Here is a 22044-nt window from a genome sequence, read left to right as displayed (position 1 = left end):
AACGGACATTTCAAGTGAAACAACCCGATACTTGGCATGGCTGTAAAGCTAGACAAATCTTATTTTAAAATTTCAATAAATGACGGTATTGTTGAATTAGTTTTACATTAAAATTTGTGTCCCACTGCTAAACTCTTTGTTTTAAAGCTTTAGTTTTAAACTTAGTTTTAGAACCTTGAATTTTTTACAAGGATGAAAAAATGGGGTAAGAAACTACTAAAATATGTGCAAAAATGATTCAATAATGCCGTTGATATTTAGATATAACAATCTATTAGCTGTTGCCTGATTTCGTTTCTGCGGACAATTTAAATCCATGGAAGCTCCTGAAGAACGGAGTGCGGTTTTCTGGGTCATCCAGGAAGGCTACCCACCTTCAAGTCCCAACCTAACAGTACACTGTCTGTCAAAGAAGCGTTTATAAGTGTTTAAAAAATTTGTTTTTAACAATGATAAAAATAATAATAAAAAATTATGTTTAAAAAGTTGGAAAATTGGAAAAGTAGCTATTGAGTTCGATTTTGAAAAAGTCTCAAAATTTGATCCAAAAAATTATTAGAAAATATAATTGAAGTATGAATTATATGGTGTAATATAATGGCAATAGTTACTGTTTCATAAGCATGATATGCTTGGATGTCGCATAAAATTTTTGATGCAACTCATCATACAAGCAAAACCGTGACGATTTGATCTATAGTAGAAATTTTTAAAAAATATATAATTTAACCAAGAACGTCGATTTTGTTCAACTGATAAGCCATGTTTTGATTTTTTATGACTGGATTTTCAATAATGTATAGTATCATGATATAAGGTTCCTTCAAGTCATATTAATATTATTATTTTTACGTTTTTATATGGTTTTTTATTTGTTTGTTTCGTGTGTCTGTTTAAACTGTTCTGTGTTTGTGTTTGGTTCTTCAAACTTGTTGCATTTTGTTTATTTTTGACAGGTTTATGGTCTTTGTTTCTCAGTCAAACAAGTGAGACATTCAAATCCTGCAGCGATCGTTAGTGTACAATCTGCAGGCTGAATTGTCTGAAACCATTCTATCAAGTATTTTATTACATTTTTGATTTAAAAAAATTCAGATGAAGTTGTTTTAAAGAGGCGTAATATAACAATTTTTTCATCATAGTCGATTTTAAACCTAGAAAATTTAGTCAAAGTCAAATGCACATTAAAAAAATCAATAACGCTTTTTGACAACTACTAAAATAATCAAATTAATGGCGACGAATTTAATATGACAGTTAACAGTGTTTCCTTATATTTCCTGAATAAACAAAATCCCTATAACCCTGAGCAAAACCAAAAAGCAGACCAATAACAAAGTCCTTCTGTTGGATATAAAATTGAAGACCTCTCCTCGCTCTCCATTCTGATTTAATAAAGCATTTATGTTATTGCTGGTAAGTCAATAAATTTCTTATTGGACTTGACTCGGGCGTTTATGTCCGGTGTCTGTCGTTCGCTTTTCATATTAAGGCCGACGACTCATGTAGCATTCTGCACCACTATCGGACTTCAGGTCGTCCCTCTCCTTGAGGGTGCCGCGATCTTGGACTACATTCGGCTCCACTATCGTACAACCTTTGCCTACTAAACTACGTTTCCCGATAGTGTTTTTCCTATTTTGTATTTGCCCCATTGTCTCTCAGGGCACGATCCGTTACAAAATATATTACGTATTTGATATTAATTGAAATCATGATCCTTATGAATAGTTTCGAAAGTTCGTTACGAGCTTGTCATCCTTAATCAAAACCGCTAAACCTCTTTGTTTTGCTGGGCCTTGATCAGATTATGTTAAGGGCGTTTGTCAATGCAAAAATATATTTCGGTCTAATTGACAAGTTTTATCATTTTCCACGCGCAATTTCCACTCAGAGAGTAATCAATTGATTTCCAAGACCCTCACGCCCAAATGAAATACGGAGATAAATGCGTATCGTTCAGATCCAAGTGTGATGTACGACGGTGTTGCAATGAGACGCTTCACGATCAACCTACCGCGCATCAGTCACTCGATCATGTCAAGTTGACCAACAAGTCTAACGATTTTAGAATCTTAGAAAAAAAAAATTTATTTCCGTTTGTGGAAAGTTGTTTTCTCAAGATCAAATCTTGTTGATGTCTATACATATGAGGAATACTGGCTATTTTTATATTAGATCAATCAAGAATAATCAAAAAAGAAAAAAATTGTACGAGTTTAGCTTCAACTTAATAACTATTANAGAGAGAGTGGATGAGAAATGAAGAGCATATTGAGCATATGCAAGTGAAAGACAGAGAGAATGAGGTAAAGAGGTAAAGAAGAGGGAGATAAGAGAGATATGGAGAGACAAATGAGAGAGAGAAAAGAAGAAAGAAACAGGGAAAATGAAAGAAAGAAACACAAAAAAGGAAGGAAAAAAGGGAGAGAGTGAAAATAAGAAATAAAAAAAGGTCTAAGAATAAAAAGTAAAAAGAAGTGAGAAAGAGAGAATGAAAAAAGAGAATGGTTGAGGGAGAGATACAGAGAGAAAGATAGAGTATATGAATTAGTAGGCAGAGATAGAGACAGATAGATAGAGAAAGAGAGAGAGAGAGAGAGAGAGAAAAAAAAAAGAAAGAAAGAAAAATGGCAGAACGAAATGAAAAGGTGGAAAGGGAGGAGAGAGAGAGAGAGAGAGAGAATAAAAGGTAGAGTGTGAGCGTGAGTGATAGAGGGAGAGAGGCGGGAAGAAAAAGAATGGCTGAGAGAGAGAGAGAGAGAGAGAGAGAGAGAGAGTGTGTATGAGTTAGTAGATCTAGATAGAGATAAATGGATAGAGAGAGAGAGAGAGAGAGTGAGAGAGAGAGAGAGAGAAAGAAAGAATAAAAGGTAGAGTGTGAGAGTGAGTGATAGAGGGAGAGAGGCAGAAAGAAAGAGAATGGCTGAGAGAGAGAGAGAGAGAAAAGTAGAGTGTATGAGTTAGTTGATCTAGATATAGATAAATAGATAGATAGATAGATAGAGAGAGAGATAGAGTGAAAGAAAGAAAGAAAGAAAAATGGCAGAACGAAATGGAAAGGGAGAAAGCGAGAGAGAGAGAGAGAGAGAGAGAGAGGGAGAGAGAGAGAGAGAGAGACGGAGCGAGAGAGAGAGAGAGTGAGAGAGAGTGATTGAAAGGAATAATGAAAGGTAGAATCACGATAATAGTTTAGTTTAGTGTTGTCGTTTGTAGTTTAATTAACACACGTAAATTCTATGTAAACAAATGGTGCAGATTGCTACTTAAGTCATTGGAACGGGTGCTCAGTCCGTCTGGTGACAACACGACAGGTAAACAGGTATTCAATGTATCACAAAGCCCCAAACTAAGTCATTCGGCTGGAGCAGGTCTGATGATGGAAAGTGAAAAAAAGATCTTCGAGATGATGGACGAACGGCATCCGATGGCCAAATACTGGCTACCACTCACCTGGGCCACTAACATAATCAACCGTGCCCGGAAGGAGAACATAATCCCCAGCGACCACATGGTGCAGACCCTGCTCACAGAGATGTCAGACATCAGGTGGCGACTGGGGAGTCTCATCGGCTACGACAACGTTACCGTTCCTCTAGTCTACACACAGGTAATGCTGCATGATGCATGTACATATCAACGAGTTTTCCTCTGCAAGACATTTAAGCACATTACCCAAAATGATAATGCGCATTTTTTTATATTAAATAATAAAACATTTGTTTACATAAGTACAAAACTATATTTTTCTTTACGCATAGGAAGTTCATCCAACTTTCACGGTAGGGTTTTCATTACTTTAAAATTAGACACATTTTGGAAATCATTAACAAATCAGCTTGTAAACTGAATCACTTTCTGGATCGTCCCATGTATTTCTACCGAGAAACCGTTCATGATTTGACGGTCGAGACAAAAAGCTTTCTCCCGACCTTCACAAGGTCATGATCCGTGAAACGAAACCGTCATCACGGTGCCGGCTGCCCAGGGAGAGTTTCTACCGCAATCCACCCACTGGCCATTCTCCCTACGCATTCTAAGTATCGTGAATAAGAAATATGCCATTGTCCGTGGACGCTGTAATATCCAGAGGATTTGAACCACAGAAGGCTGAATTTTATGTACTATTACTAACAACAAATTTATGGAAAGGAAAGGAATTCCTGTAATATAGGAAGTTCAACGCCGAATTGTAACGTTGGGTGTCCGGACGAGGGGGTCAGAATCATTTCATAATACTTTTCTTCATATTATTAATTACACTTTGAAGGCTACGCTGGGATTCGCACCCTGAACGACTAGCGTGGCAAATGCGTGTCGAAAGTTCTACCAACTCGTCCACCGCTATTTCAATGATTGTATGACCTGGATTAAAAACGAGCCAAAAGGTTTTGTAGAAAATCCTAGAGTATGTAGCCCCATTCCTCCCATACAGCCTCCAAAGGGATGCAGAGGGTTGATCACAGGACTGAGCCTTTCTTTTCATATTATCTCAAAGTATATAAGGCTTACCCGGGGCTTCACTAATTTAGTCCGCGACCCCAAGTGAGTCCGCCAATCCTGACTAGGGCGTCCGCGCTGAATTTAAGAATAATTAATATTTACAAAAATAAATGAATGAATAAATAAAATTAAAAAACTAATAACTAACGAAAGTTTCTTTTATTTTGCAGCAGCAGTCATTGCTATGACATGCTATGAAACAAATGCCAGCCTCTTTTAAGAAAGTTTTGTGTGAATCTGTTCCAATGATTAATTGTATAACGTTTTGACCATTGAAGTCCTTTCCCCCCCAATACCGACGATATGGGAAGCTTTAATGCTACTTCTCCAAACAGAAATGAGGTGGCGTCTCTCGATTACAGGAATTACGTTGAAAAGTCTAATCTTAATGATGAACCACGATGTCCAATTGGACAACGGTTTCAATTATGAAAAATGGCCGTGTCGTATTTATCAGATATTTCCACTAAAATGAATGAGATGAGTCTTTCTTTTCAAAGGAAGAGTATCAGAACTTTCGATGCTAATGGCAAAGAATGGCAAAACGCCTTCAAAAGAAAAATCCAGTTTATGGTTTAATCTGTTGAGAAGGAAAAGGTGGAATGTTTTCCTGTGTTAAATGATTTTTTGAATCGTAACAAAGCTTGTAAACGGTACGTTGATTGATGAAATTGAAGTTTGGATAAGTCCTTGGAGCACTACTTCCCAACAACACGAGAAACAATGTGCACCACCATGAACGGGTGGTCAAACCATTTTCATTTTCGACAAAGCTGACCAGTCTATCTTCAAGTGAATATAAATTTTGATAGACATTATTTTAAACTATGTATACAAATCTTTCGAGTCCAATCTTTACCCCCTAATTTTTGTCTCCGACTGGAAAACAAAAAATTTCAAAATTCGGTAGTTGAAAAAGCGAAACTTGTTCTTCTTCCATTTGCCACAACTTACCTATACGAATCCGGATTTTCTATCTACACATCCGTCATAACTAAATGCCGAATGTGTTGAGGTGCTGAACCGGACATCCGTCTCCAGCAACAATTGTGCAAACTAAAGCACCCCTTACTCTCCCAGTAATGTTCAAATTAATGCTTTTGAATTTGGCTCGAGTTTTACATAACTATTGATTCCGTTCTAACCAATTTGATTTTTGTCTTCCGAATTTTGTATGTAAAGTTACGTATGTCAATCCAATGTTTGTTCCATAGTATATATCCCCTCCATCACCTAATTAGGAACGGACTAGCTAATTTATAAAACTTTAATTTATTATATACTGTAAGTATCTACTTTTAAATGCTTGAATGAGAGGAGCCCTAGACTTTGTTCTGTGAAAGGGGTCCGCTGTCTAAAAAATTTGGGAAGCCCTGGGCCTAAAATATAATGAATGAAATTCAAAAGATAGAAGGGGTAAATCGACAAATTTATCATATGTCATTATGATGAAGTAATATTACAACGGAGTTCGTTCTTAAAAACAAAGTTAAATTTTATATGCTTGATGACGTTCAGAGCAAGATTTATAAATAGTGCATTGTATGGAAAATTTAGTTGATGTACTTCTGAAATAGAACATTTTTAGCCATATTTTGGATAAGATTTGGAGAATTAGGTTGTAAGTAATTAGGCTTATCTGTTTTAATTAAATTTTTTTCAAAATGCACTGATGTTTGTAAATGTTACGTGCTTGGCGCCCAAGGCCCAAGGTGCATTCGATGTTTTTCATCACGTTCGTTTCTAGCAATTTAACACTAATTTTTCTCGCAGATAGCAACTTGTCACGCTGCGATACCCACGATAAACGTTTTTAATTTCTTGGTTCAAAAAAAAAAATAAATAAATAAATTTGGAAATTCCAAATTGAGTATTTGACGTTATGAACTTTATATAAATCTTTACCTGAACAGGGCATTGAAGAGAGTAGAATGAACCAAAGTTAGCTCATTCTTTTTTAGTTTTCTTAGTTTTTAGACTTTTACATGAGAGAATATGTTTTCACTATTTTTTGGAGTATACAAGATTTATTAATTGTGTGATGTGAGAAAATCCTGTTCAAACCCGCACGAGGGGCAGACCCGCTCGGCCGGCCTTCACAAGGTCATTGTCACGAACTCACCACATGGTAACAGTTCCAGCACCTGGAATACAGTTAACATTCCGATATATAAAAATATCCGGAATTCGCATAAGAAAAAAATCATCGGAGTCACCTGGTTCCAACGTCCCATGTACGTTGGTCTGGAATGCACTTAGGAAAATAGTCTTAAAAGATCGATTCGACCGGTAACGCCAGCGAGGCATTAATCAGAATGGAAAACAACCAGGAAATCTAGTCTTCTATTATGCTATATGTGTTTTTTCCTCTGTGTAACTGATCAGGAATACATACTTAATTTTGATTTGCCATTCCAACGTCTTCCAATTTATAACTTAATTCTCGACATTTTAAATTACAGGAAAGACTTCATTTTATGGGTTATGTTCATTATTGTTATTATGATTATATTTTTAAGGATTATTTAAGCTTGTGAAAATGATCAATTAATTATTAGAAATTTTGAATGAAACATTTGCATACATATATTTCTGATATACATTTAATCAAATTTTTTTTTATAGAAGTGTGATCATACTTAGCTTTTTGATTTTAGTTTAAGTGTATACACCAAATTTATTTATAATTATCTGTAGAGGTATCTGTGCATTTTTCCCAATTTATTTGTGTAAATTTCATTTTGTTCTAAATGCTAAATTTAACATCAATGAATTCAATGAAAAGCGTGCGTTGGTGGTTTGTAAGACAGGATGTAACCTTGTTGTTGAATGGTCCCCTCAAGGATTCAAAAAGACATATTCAAATATTTAAAAAGCCATAATGTAATAACTGGTTACATTTCACAATCGAAAAAGGCATAATTACAATTGGGCTACCGGCCGCTACGAAATTCCGACCTAATGACGAATCAGTTGGCAAACATATGCCAAATCTCGGCCACCCGGGCCCATTGTAGCTTTTGAGGTTTTTAGTATTTTCCCCCCTTTTGATCCAATCTTCGTCAGTGAAAACTGGTTGGCTGGGCAATTTTTCATTTTTTGTTGGTCGGTTAAGAAAGTGGGGCCTAATTTGTTTCGATACCGCGTCCACTGGTAATTGAGACTTTGGACAAACACGGATCAATTCGCTAATGTTGGTTTAATCATAGGATAATTGCATATAATCGGCCTATTACCTTTTCTAAATAGGCTTTTGACATGGAGAACGAGATTTGGAAATGAATACAAGGCGAATTGACCTCCGCATTAGATTTTAAATTACGATTCAATATTTCGCCAGTGAATCAAAATATTGTTGAGTCTAGGTAATGATAATAAAATAGATGATAATTTTCACAAGTTAAAGAAAGCATACACAAGCAAAAATTGTTGGGTTGCTTTTTCATATGAGACTCACTATCAAACTAACAAAGAGGAATTTTTAAAAATTTGAATAATGAAATGACAACTGACCTTTACCCATTGATAATATTTCTTTTAAAAAATGTGTTATCAACAGTCGGGAGTTGTTTTGTATTTTCATCAAGCTTCATGAAGGGAGAAGATGAAGGTCTGAAACTTTGTCCAAACAGGACTTCCATTTCCGTTTCTATACTGGGCAGGCTTTTTCCGCCCCTGCTTGACAAATTGGTAAAAAAAACCAATAATCACCATCTAAAAACTGGAGGCTCACGCGGATAAGGGCGGATAGCGGTAGAGGTTTTAAAACCATTTTGAAATCCCCTCAAAATGGGTGGAAATATATATGTATCTATGGCATAGTCGTGTTTCTGATGATGGCCGTAGGCCCGAAACTAACATGTAAAACACAAAATTGAATAAATATTTCAACCACGGAGAACTTGGGATTTTTCAACCTTTGGATAAGGTATTTTCTCCTCATGCTGCTGTCCGTCCAGCACTAGATTATTAGAAATGGCACGAAGACTAGTAGACAAAATGAAGTTTAAATACAATTGGCTTAAGTTTAATTATGTACATGACTATGTTTCGTCCACTAAGACTATTTCTATAAATGGCTTTTGCCCTGACCGTTGTAATTTAATAATTTAGAGCTCGGAAATACGTACTTAGAGCTCTCTAATTATATATATTTGCTATACAATTTGAGAACGGGCGACCCATATTCTCCTATTGGCGCCGTTTATGCGGACCTACATTTATATTTCGACTCCGTGAAATAATCGATTAACATAATACTAGCCGTACTACTTTCAGTAATGAATCTATGGAAAATCACCGGACAAAAGTGAAACAAGATAATAAAGCTTTACTCGTTAAAATTTAAAAAGGTTCTAATGGATCGGGGGCAAGGCTAATTTGTAGCAATGAGCAATGCGCTGTTGGTATTTTTGACCAATCGTAAGCAAACAATGGCATAGGAAGCCTTGATTTAATGGGGTTTTTTTCCACTTTCGCCCACGTTTAAATTTCAGTTAGACATCAAAATCCATATAGCTTAACAATAACCCCGGGCATATTCGTTGTTCTGGGCTGCAAAAACTTCAACTCTAATATCATTTTTCCATTTAGAAATAAGGAACAATTCTGACAAAATGAAACAACTCCTTTGCGCAAAGGCTTCGGTTTTCTTCAAAGTTAAAAACAATAACCTAATTCTTTAGAAGAGGCAGTAAATCCATTTGTAGGTGTTAGGTTAGTCCTTTCCTGCTACATCATAATGTAAAGGCCAGTTCCGCCAAATTGTCTGGGCAAACTGTGCACAAATAAATCTGTTTGGATGACAACGCAAGGACTTTTTGTCGGTGACTCATTAACCATCGTTGCTCTTGAAAAAATTTCGCCAACATAACCAATTAAACCTTCCAATAGAAAATAACTAAACAGATTTAGGATTCGAAAAAATGTAAATTTTAAGAAAATAGTCCAGAATTGTTTGAAAAAAATATAAAGTATGTTCATTTTACGTCGAAAGTCCAATTGTGAATAAGAGATGTCAGAATTAAACTCAATTTATTGTTTTAGAAAATAAGTGTTCGGTTTGTTTACTATTACAAGTTTAAATAAAGTGAAATTTATAGTTATTTAAAAGATGACACAGATAATATACCGAAGTGAAAAGTGTTCGATATAAACTATTATAGCTATTTCATACAAGACTAAATTGTATTAATAAAGTAAATATCTTCTGGAAATGCGGAAATTGTAAGAGTAGAAGAAAGGGGGTAAATCACCCTATTATCATCATTATTATTCATTTATTGAGGATACGTTTATGTTAAAAGGATACTTAATTTAAACAGCAAATCATAAGTAAAAAAGGGATAATCAGAGATTTATCAAATAAAATGGGCAAATGGTGTCAAGATTGATCATTGCATAAATAGAGCGAAATACACCTTCATATGGATAGAATTAGCATGGTTTAGCCAACACAGATTTCAATGATTATCATCTCAGGATTTTTTACAAAATCGAAAAAAAAGGGATTGAAATATTTTGGATAATAATAAGTAAGTTGGGGGTAATACTTTTTTCATGATAGGCAACAATTGCTTTTTTTTGTTGGATTAATATTTAAACAATTAATTAAAATTGATAATGCAGATTGCAGATAAGCTAGAGGAGACAATCATCTACAGGTTAAATAAAAGAGAAGTAAAAACGGAAGATGAATCATTGATTACATGAAAATAGAAGATGATCTAAGATGGACCAATTTCTGATGTCTTGGAGTTGAAATTTACAATTTCTAATTAGATAAAGATTTATTGTATTTCAATTTTTAAGTGACCCTTGGTTCATCAAAAAACTGTTTTATTGTGCTTTTCATACAATTTCAATATTTCACATAACATTTTAGTGATTTTTTTTTCAGTCGCGAATGTGTAAAGTATATTTTCATAATGGAAGTAAATAACGACCGTTAATAGGTTATATAGCTTTTTCTATTTCAGAGGAGTAGCACAAATAAAAATGTCAAAAAAGAGTTTGATAATTTTGTAATTCCGATAAGTACAATTATTTTATTTTTATTTTTGATATTGATATTGGCATATTTTGATATTTTAGGCTGCCCTGTTGAGAGTGTTTCCTAGCTCGAAAGTTATATTCAAATACATCATTTTTTAAACATTATAAAATATTTACTCTAAAATGTCCAGGATTCAAATATATCATTTTATTAAAATTATAAAATATTTACACTAAAACGTCCAGGATTGCTTTTATTTTTACCAATGAGAAGTAAGATGAACACCAGGAACCTGATGAATAAAATAACTCTATGGGTAAATCGAGCTGTTGAAGCGGATGGGTCCTAGTCTATATTTTGTGGCGAAACCAATAATGCGTCTCATTATTATCCGTTATTATTCCTTTTCACTTCGTTATTATTAAGAAATATATAATAAGAAGTGCCATATGGTAAAGAATAAAAAAGTATCCGTCAGAACACGAGCACAAAGCACTATCACAGCAAAACTTAAGCAAAAACGCTATGAAACTTGTTGAAAATTTTTTGGAAGAAACAGTCCATCGATGGAAAATTATCTTTTTAACACTATGAATCTGAATTTTACGTAAATTCCATTCAAACACCGAAAACCCGCTATTTGTCGAACAATCGCGTTTTCCCGAAAATTCTATTTTTTAAACTATTTTGATCTGTTTTCCCTTAAATTAGTTGACATATTTAATGACTTTATTTAGGACGGTATATAGATTACTGCATTTTGGACGACGGAAATTGTAGTAGCTATTCTTTATATAATAGTAACATTTTTCAAAACCTTTGTAATTTCTTTTGTTTTCAGAAAAATTGAATTTTCAGTATGTTCAACTAACGTTAGAATAACCTCTTCCAAAAAAGGAAAACGTTCTGCAGAGGCCCATCAAAAAAGGCAGCGTTTGTGGAAACGATGTTTTAAAAGAACGCGTGTGCTAAAAGTGATTTTCTAAATTTCGTTCTGGCAATTTCCAGCCGGTCGTCCAATCAAGGTTGATAAGAGTTTGTCTAAGACGACATGGGAATACTTCACAAGAAATACTATAAATTGCTAAATTATTAAACTTACCCCATCAAGCGTTGATAACCACTTGCACAAGGTGGGATATGTTTCAAAATTCCCCCGAAACCCCAGCACACGTCGTTCCCATAGATGAATTTTTGGGATGTTTTTCCGAATCTTCCTTACAACCAACCTCGCACTTTCTGAATCCTATTTTTATCGTTGCAGAACTCTCTGAATAGGAAGACTTTTATTAAGAAGAAGTCAAAAAGCATAATGATCAATTTTATAGTCAGACCTCAATACTTTTATGAACGAATGTTCATAAATAAAACTAAATAATTATGTGTTCGTAACGTTCCGACATAAATGTTCAGTTTTTACATCGTTGTTTACCATTTAAGAGTTTTATTCTCATGAAAAGCACACTATCACCTTGGTTTTACCAAAAGGTTCATAGCGTCATAACTAGTGTAATATGGGTCCATTGGATCCATTCAAATATTTCAAATTTGGTATGAGATCAAGAATTCAGTGCAGGAACGAGGATATTAAAAACAATTAGAGCCGACGGAGTATACCGGAAAGATCCTATTTTTTTACACGACAACGGGCGAGTGTACGTGTGAAGAATGGATTTGGATAAATTAAGTTTGCAGGCGTACGGCGACCATCCTCCTTTCATTCCCCGACGGCTTTCAAGCTAAATATACTATGTTCAGTACGGTTAAATTCCGTATTTCAATTCAATTCCCTAGGACCTAGACGTCAAAACATCTTTAATGGGCTTATCTGACACCTGTATTATGAAAGGATTATAAAACTACACAATTTCAACTGATTTTATATTTAACAGTCGATCCCTGGTTGAAGCCTCCAATTTGAATGCCATTAAAAAAATATTTGAATTTTTTGAAGGCTAATCATTAACTACATCGGTAATATTCTAAACGAGTTTAGAGGTCTAGTAGTTTAATAGCAAAACTTATAAAATTATTACCCATCTTGGTATATTTTAGTTAAAGGATTATAATTACAACATCAAATCATAACTTTAACAAATTCTGAACATATTTTATACTTTCTTCTGAGTAGTACTCCCGAAATTCGTGACATCCTTTTAAGCGGTTTTGGCTGGAGGCCAGTGGATTTTGTCGAGGGTTGCTGGTGAAAATGTGGCGGTGTGAGGTCAGTAGTCAGGGCAGATAAGCCAGGACATCGAGGCCAATTTATCCACCTGTGGATTTTCGTCTGGCCTGAAAGACCAACCAATAATCAACGGATAGGCCAATCCTGGTCTGTTTTCCTCAATTTTTGCCTTTAACCTTTCCAGCAGTGCGTAGTATAAACTGGAATCTGAGGCCCGCGATGAAGAAGGTTCATAATAAATTACTTTTTTTTACATCCGGTGTGGATGCTCCGCGTTATGCCACGGGACGCAGTAATAAAATATCAAAAACAACTCTGCCCATCTCCTTTCAAACGGAGAAGATTTTTCTCATTAAAAATGGTTTGAAACTGAAAGACAATGGTTTTTAACCGGAAAAAATGCTTTTTTCAAAACCAGTTTTTTAAGAACTCATTAGATCCTAATAATTTATAACTTGCTTACACAAATTAAAATATTGATGATTGTTTGAACAGGAAATCAAACTTAAAAATAATTTATTGGCAAAACGAAAAAAAATAGATAATGGTTCTTCCTTCTTAAAGAAAACTCGGTCCGGTGAAATTTCTCTTATCAAAGAAAACGTCAAAGAAAGTTGATTCGGAAGCCAATAAAAATAGATACTAGGTCTGTTTTAATCTTTTTCCCCTTCAGTCGGATGTGGTAGTGATTATAGACTATAAATAGATGAGGATAATTGGTTTTAACGGCTGTTCTAGAATAGAAAGTGTCCACTGATTCCTTCTGCGAAATGTTTCCAACCACGGGGCTAGTACACTTTTATATAACTCGTTCTCGTTTGTTTCTTTAATTTACCAATTGTTATTACGTAATGATTAATTCGACCACATTTAACGCTAGAATTCACTGGCCGAAAAGTCCTTGGCCATAAAACTCTGTGATATTCATAGTCATCTTTTAAATTTTACTGATACTAAAAGTCTGAATGTTATAATATATATGTCCTTTTTTATTGCGAGTGTTTGTTTGTTATCTATTTGATATTGACATCCTTTTTCTAAATCGAAAAAGCGGTTGGCCTTACAAAATATTAATCTATTTCCTAGATGACATCTATCTTAGAAACGGATGTAGCTCGTCCTTTCAGAAATAGTCAATAACATCAATTGTTTATTGATTAATTTCTACTTCCCCATTTAAAAAAATAAAGCCTTGGTTTTGTTTTCTTCAACAGCCGATTTTCGTGTTTCCTACCAATTAAAATAAATATTTGAATCCTCTTGGTAATAAATTCATAATCGCCCAAGGGTTGATAAAAATCCTCCAATTACGAGGTCCCCAAAGGGCGGGCGGTTGAGCGAATTTTAATTGGTGAACGTACCCTCGCCGCCCTTGATCTCAAGAATATTCTCGCAAGTCTGCAGAAGGACGGCTGTAGTTAGTTCGGAAGGATTCCAATAATTAAAGTGCCATTGTATTTTCAGAGACGGACTTGCCGGAAATCGGACGGCCCACCCATTACACAGTGAAATTAAATTAATAACAGACTACAGGTCGTTTAAAATCCCAACAAAGTCAATGATTTTCCAATGTAAACCCAAATCACGGCTCAGTATCACGGATTTCTATGTAGCGATTGGATACTTGATCTAATCACTATAATTAAAACGATATTAAAACGATATCATTATAAAGGGAGTGAGAAAGAGAAAGAGGGGGCAGGGAGGGATATATATATATATATATATATAGAGAGAGAGAGAGAGAGAGAGGGAGAGAGAGTGAGATAGAGAAATAGAGAATGATAAAGTGATAGATGGGGGATTGTCGTGTGGGAAATTTAAAATTTTAGCACAAAATCAGAGGAAGGAAGAGAGAGAGAGAGAGAGAGAGAAGAGAGAGAGAGAGAAATAAAGAAAGATAAAAGATACCCCCTCTATCATTTTATCACCAAAAATAGTGATTGTGATTGTGGAAAATTTCATATTTTAGTAAAGAATAGGAGAAAGAGAGTGAAACATAGAGAGAGGGAGAGGGAGAGAAATAGGGAAAGATAAGTGATAGAAGAGAAGAGTAATAATAATTGTGATTGTAGAAGATTGGGAAATTTAAAATTTAGTACACAAGATAGATATATCCATAAATATAGATATATACCAAGTGAGATAGGAAAAATAGGGAGGCAGCGAGGGAGGGAGAGAGGGAGAGATAGAGAGTTAAACAGACAGACTTAAGAAAGGAAGGAAGAATAAACTGAGGAAGGAAGTTGAAATATAAATTATTGAAATTATCAAGTTAATTAGAACGTAATTATTTGATTTCTTCGATTTTATTATAGTCATATATCTTTATTGGTGAACGTGTGGTCAACCCTGATCTTTTTATTAACCACTCATTAAACATTTCCACATCTTATATGTCTAATAGTTGAAATGTTAAAACTTGTACTTCAAAGCCAGGTTTATCAGAAACGATCAATATTTTAATTAGTCAATTTTCGAGTCATTTGAAATTGTTGATACCCTAGAATTTCTCGTGGAATATATTGTCTTGTTTTAAAAATTATCTAATTGATTTAGTAGGCAATTTATTGCTACTGGCCCTTTCGATTGTGGTATATGGTATTTTTCTATCGAAACGCACTTGGATAAGGTGTGTTTAAAAACAAAAAAAATATGTTGAGTCGTATGGTAATTTTTAAGACAGACTGAATAAATCACGCCAGAAGACAGAGGCGTAAAATCCAGTCGAAGTGAAAAATGACTAGAAAAACAAGGAACCGGTCAGAATCGACTTCCGAGCCGATTATTCGAGAATCCGGTTTCGGCTGAGTATCCGTGCCGGCCGTTTTGTCCTGTCTTTGTTTCTTCGACAAAACCTCCCTGGGACGTTATTATATCTGGTGAAAGTTAAGCAATGTTAAAATGTCAAGTCTGTCAAAAATTAGTATTTACAGACCAGATTGAAAACTTTTATTCGCGAATAGGGTTGGAAAGTGTTGTAATAAAACGTTAAAGTATTATGTTTGTAGTCCGTCCGAACTCGCTTTCACACAAATTATAAGTGTTGCTGAGACAGAAGGACAATTGTGACAACAGATTATCCATTAAATCACAAATACAAAACCAAAAATATTTGCCTGTTGACCATCTGATTATTTTTTATTCTTCAATTTTAATGGAGATTTTTCCTTATTGACTTCAATGACTTAAGACTCCACTCAAGAGGATAAAATTGCGCATTATCATTGAACGGTCTCGTTTAAGGTTATTTAAATAAGGTCATCGAATTTCAATAAACCTGAATAAACATTTATTGACATTTTTGTTTTTACTTTTTAGGTAGTGACTCTCTCGGTCTACGTTTACTTTACGTCGGCCCTGATGGGAAGGCAGTTCGTCGACAATCCGGAAAAGGACAAGGATGATGTAGATATATTTTTTCCGTTCTTCACCGCCCTCCAGGTAATAATTGAAATTTTTTCCTCGTCTTACGACAGATAATTTATTTACCGGTCATTTTTTTCAGTTCTGTTTCTACATCGGCTGGCTCAAAGTGGCCGAGGTACTCATCGGCCCGTTTGGCGAGGACGACGACGACATAGAGCTCAACTGGCTAATCGATCGTCACATCAAGGTACCCATCAAGTTTATTTCATTCACTTTTGATTTACTGCAATCTCCTTAAACATGGGTAGAACTACTTTACATTGTTCTTCTAATATTATCGACGGTTTATATATTCATAAAACAACCTAGTAAAAAGGAAATGACACGTTAGTGCCAAATATACTTTAGTTTGCCTACGGGTGTGGTAGCAAGGAAGTAAATTTGTCTACATTAGTATAGATAATTCTGTATATGAAATGGAAACAAAACGAATTGCTGGTTATGAATGAACATAATTATCAGCTCGTGAGCAAAATTTACCAATTCTACGTGTCTTGTTCTTAGTTTATCAACAATCAACGAATGGAACGAATTGACATTTTTTCCCATACTAGGTTCAGTTTTAAACCGTTAAAACGAGTAAAATAGTGAAATTAACAGCAGTAATAGTCTTAGAAGACGGATAAATATACTACTATCTATAGATATTTAATTCCAAACTTTCCCTCTAGGTTTATTGCTTCAAATATTAAGCATTTCATATTATTACCCTAATGCACTGATAAGGATTTGACATGTGAAATTAAACAGCACACTAATACCACTGTTGAACAACATTTCTCGATAATTTATGATCCTTGAGATGTTACCATTGATGTTATTTATGCTTTATTGGCATTGGTTTTAACCTTTAATTTGGAAAAACCTTGTCGCAATATCTCTGTGACACTCTGTATATGTAATTTATAGCTAAAGGCTGACGAAATATGGAAAGAAGTTTTCCATTTCAACCAGGAAATCTCCTCTCTCACAGCAGTTAGGAATTAAGGGAAATGAAAGGTTTTTATACTGATCATAAATTGAGGCATATACATACCGATTCTGCCATGAAATACCAGAGACATCAGTGTATGTCTTGTATAACTGCAAAGCGTTAGTCATCCGAAATGGGCGACAGCAACAATTTCAAGGCAGTAAGGGAACGGGTCAGGACCAACTTCGGCAAGTTTTTAAGCCGCAGTCCATTCGCGTATTTTTCATACATTCCATCTTCTTGCCACCACAACTACACGAGGACCTAGAGGAACTCATCTTTCCTTCTAACTATCTTTGAGTGATTCTCTGGGCACATCGAGAGAGGATAGGGTACTTTCTCGGGTATAGAAAGGCCCAATATAGAGGATCCAATCCACAATAGATCTATTAGAAAGAAAGAGAGATTATCGCCACCAGGGATTTCAGGAGGAAAAGTTAGATATATCTAGTGATAATATCTTTCATTGTAGAGCACCGAGATCTGTGCTCTAGAAAATGTATTTGTTACAATTTGCAGAAGATAGTGGAAAGGTAGTTTGTATGGAGATTTTATCGTACATTCCGAACGCAGCAATTGGCATGTAAGAAGTATTGAGTACTGTAATAAAACGATCCGATTTTCCAACCTCTCTGTTCGAAACAGCTCTACTTTCCAGAAATGAGCTTAATTTGACCTTTTGCCTGTTGCTTCAATCCATTTTTGGTTCTTTAATCGTCGACAAAATTTTTACAATGGTAGCGTTTTGTTTCGTTAAAAAAAAATTCAGATTGTAAATATTTTGACTTCCTGGATTTAAAATTCGATCATATCTGGTCAGCCTACCCTCGATGTTTTTCTGTTGTCAAACGGGTTCCGCCCGCCATTAACGCTTTCTTTAGAAGGGACTTTCCGGCATAAAAAGGCTAGAATTACAGTACGAGAATCGATCCCTAGATAATTCCAGATTGGTACTATTTTTGCTTTAACTTTTGCACTACAAAATACATTGTCCCTTAATTAACTATTTTTTAAATAATTTATTTGCACCCTGCACAAACCTAAAATTCGTATTGCAAATATGCTTTATATTCATTTTTTCACTTGTCCACAACACAACCAAAACTCTCACTAAATATGAGGGATTAAAGAGAGAGATCTTGAGTCCCTCTTCGGTTAAAGCGTCCTGGTAGTGTTTTAGGATAGGAAAGTGTTAAAAAAAAGTCTCGGGATGTAGGGTTAGGATGGATTGAAAATTTGCTGTAGAACTTTACGAAACAGGATCGACAGTCCATTCGATGTGAGGTTTGTTAAGTAGTAAGAAGCTTTGGCAATTGGTGTGAGGGCTTTTCATTTATAGGATTGGATGCGGTGGATGTCGGATAGTTTGTCAAACCACTCAGTTCTTGTATGTCTTAGTTGTGCTTTCATTGTCCCAAAAGTCTTCCAAGTTGTCCATCTTCCGTCAATTTGTGCTCCTATTTGTTTTATGTGCGATTGTGTGTTGTAGTTATAGTAAATATCTGACAGAATTGAAGTTGGTAGCTCCTTGTGGAACCGGTACTGAGTTGTGTACACCCGACGGATTTATGTAAAAGCACACTGGATACATTTCTCCACATTAGCCTTGTCCCTCAATTTTTGCATCAGTCTTGACAACTGACATGTTTTTGGTCGTTGAAAGGTGATTGATTGGATTCGGATTAGAAGACAGAATTACGCTATCATCCGCGTTGGTGATATTATTATTGAACATATCAGCAAGACGATTCTCATACGAAGAGCAGGGCGCGCAGAGGCTTCGAGGAAAGTGTTTAGTTCATTAGGAAAAAGCAGTCTCTGTAGTTAGTTACAGATTTCGGTCTTAAAGAACTTCGTAGTTGTTTTATGTCTTCTAATTAAATTTTTGCCTTTTAAATTTTGTTTTGGGAATCCACCTCCTTCTACAGTCTAGGTATAGTCCTAAGCATCAAAAATGAGTTGATGCAGGTAAAGGTTGTGAATGAACACTGGGTAAATGTTTCCTCTCTCATTCTTGTTCTCAGCTTTTTCCACCAGCATTTGAAAGATGTTCGATTCAAGAGACAAAATTGCGTTATCATCCACGTAGGGAGTTATTATGGTATAGAAAAAGTATCTGTGTAAATGGTAAACACGATGGGACAAAGAATGCTCCCTTGTCGTTAATGTATAGTATTCTTTGACGCACCTGAGTGGTCAGTGAACTGGTAGGGTAAACTCTAAATACCTAATAAAAAACAAAAAGGGAAGATGGACATATATCAATTTCATTGAAAATCATCCAACAATAAATTTTATTAGTACACACCTTGACAAGGCTGTATATAATGAGTTTAAAAAAGTAAACTATTGTCTAATTATTTGTTCCATAAATGATAATAATTCTATCAGAGCACGTTCACTGTAGGTCTATAATATTTTAAATTTAATTACCTTACGCTTTTAATTTGAAAAAGTTTTTTTAATACATTATTATTGCTTAAGAACAGGTGTTTCTTGTGTTGCATCAGTGCAGGCATGCATTTATTGCAAAAATGGTTTATACTACTTTATTCCGCGTTGATCGCGAGGTAATTATTTCTGGAAACTGCCTCGGAAAAAATAACTAGGGAAAATGAGAGGTGATACATTGCGTCAGGGTTAAAATTAAGATCGCGTCATCGTATTTGTGCAGGGGCATCCTCCCACGGTCTTCCCTGGTCCGGCTTCAAGGAACCATGTGATTACGCAATTTAAAAGACTACATCTTAGACATTCCTGCTGAGGAGGTGAGGGGGAATATGCCAAATAGCTTTCTCATTATGTGGAGAATGAAAAAGAAAGAAGGAAAACAACACGGACGACCGTTTACAGCGCAAGCATAGATTTTTCCTTAAAAAAGCAATATCTGTATCCATTTCAATTTTCTTTCGTTTACATATGACATATTCTGCCCCGAATATATCTACATTTATTTTACATTTTACACTGTTAATATTCTTAGCTGTAAAACTAAGAAAAAAGTCGATGGGATTTCCCACTATTTTCTTGAAAAATTCTTTGCGACATTCTCAATAAGAGATGAGAATGAAAAATAGGTCTTAATAGTTGGCCTATTTTCTTCTCTAAGCCTGTCGCTTCCGTGTACACAAAACTAGATCGGTTATTAACAAGCTAATATTAGGTTGCTGATGACGAACTATAAATTTCAATTGGGTCATCAGACGTCTCAAATAACCCATCGACGTGTTCCAAATTCATCCCGCTGTTGCCCGGGGTGCTTTTGGGATTTTCATAATTGCAGCTTAAGCTTATTTTCATTTAAACTTGAAACTGTCCATTTTGTGCTGGTTTGCATGTTTCTTAGCCTTGGAAACAACTACCGCTAAACCTCGTTGGTATAAGCTTGCTTGCTGTTTTTCGTTCGCCTTCAAAATGCAAGACCCTCAAATGACTATGACAGATAATTGAGCAAATCGACCATTCTTTAAATCGATTATATGGTCATTTATCAAATTACTGTAATTATTATATACAATTTCAATATTAAACGGCGATTTAAAGGCTAAGGTTAATCACTTAATTGTTAATGATTTCATCCGAAGTAAGCGATATCCTTCTACGAATTCCTCCTACCTATTAAATTCTCACACTTTAAATTTATTTTTCGCATTGAATTCTCATTTTGTGCAAATGCCTTGAATATATATTTGTGAAAAATGCTTTTCCTGGAAGTTATACCTCAAAAGCTAATTAAATTTGGTATACTTATAATAAAACATAATTAATATTTGAATAAATACGTAAACTGTACAAATGATTATAAACACGTCATAATGTGGCAGAAGGAAAATATTTGGATAATTTTAACAAAAAATAATATGGGGTTATCAATACTTGGCTTCCCTTCCTCATCGTCTAATTACATGTATAATTTTTTCCCCGACAAATTTGGTCCTCCATTGGCCACTTACTGGGTCCGTTTTCACTCGCAGGTTTGTTCAACTCAAACGCGTATCTGCATTACGCGATCTTCAGTGAGGAACTGTTGTCAACAGAAGATGTCGCAATGCGGGAACGCGTTTGAGCAGTTAAACAAACCCGCGAGTGATGACGGACCTAAAAAGTAACCCAATGCCAGTTCAACAGGAGTTTACAGACGTGTAAGCCAACACACAGCATCATAGGGAGATGTTTTGAAATGTAAGCTCCTAATGTAAAATTCCTACAATAAAAAACAAATAGTTACATGTACATAAAATAATTTGTGGCTCTTACAAAACCATATTAAAATTAATTTCATTTAAAATTAAATGCATAAATGATTCTTTGTTTAATTTGTGATTTTTTTTTATATTAAACAATTGGGTTCTTAAAAAACAACATTTATCAGATTTCTCAAATTAAAAGAAGAAGTCTTTAATTGTATATTTTATTTGATATAATTTCTAATGTTAATTCTTATTCATTTCTATATGGTTTTTAAGAGCCCAATTATTTAATGTTTCAAAAATCTCAAAATTATATTAAATATTAATATCGCCTAGTAAGATTTTAAAAAATTATATTTAAAAAACAATTGTGAAATATGCACGAATTTTACTTTATTTGCTTATATTTTATACATCGACCATTTATTATAATGGTTAATGGGAAGGTTTTAAAAGTTAAGTAAAAGTTAAAAAGGGTTCATTTAAAATTAAAAATAATGTGAGGTTAAAAATAGATGGTTTTAAATTAATATAGGCTGATTTTAAGTTAAAAAGCGTTAAACTGAATCTAGAAAACTGTTAATTTGAAATTAACAAGAGTTATTTTTAACTTTAAAAGGTTAATTTGAAATTAAAAAGGGTTACGATGAAGGAAAACAGTGTTAAGTGCTAGTTAAAACGGGTAAATTTGAAGTTGAAAATAATTTTTAGTTAACAATGGTTCATTTGTAATTAATGAAACTAAATTGAAGTGAAAAAGGGTTTCTTT

The 22044-nt window shown here is 34.6% G+C and overlaps 1 protein-coding gene across 3 annotated transcripts in view; it reads left to right on the top strand.

Annotated features, from left to right (window-relative positions):
• The window catches only part of LOC106663427 (bestrophin-4), a 152746-nt gene that overhangs the window by 113588 nt on the left and 17114 nt on the right, over positions 1–22044 (top strand). For 2 of the 3 annotated variants that reach the window (XM_014388248.2, XM_014388245.2), the window contains exons 5-7: positions 3372–3610; positions 16005–16127; positions 16192–16299. In XM_014388248.2, the coding sequence (XP_014243734.1) occupies positions 3372–3610; positions 16005–16127; positions 16192–16299 (470 nt within the window). The remainder of the gene's footprint in view (positions 1–3371; positions 3611–16004; positions 16128–16191; positions 16300–22044) is intronic. The other variant, XM_014388246.2, reaches the window with a different exon arrangement.

The sequence above is a fragment of the Cimex lectularius genome, unplaced genomic scaffold (assembly GCF_000648675.2).
Source record: "Cimex lectularius strain Harlan isolate CLEC.00 unplaced genomic scaffold, Clec_2.1 scaffold199, whole genome shotgun sequence".
Lineage (NCBI taxonomy): Eukaryota > Metazoa > Arthropoda > Insecta > Hemiptera > Cimicidae > Cimex > Cimex lectularius.
This window is presented reverse-complemented; position numbering and strand designations above follow the sequence as displayed.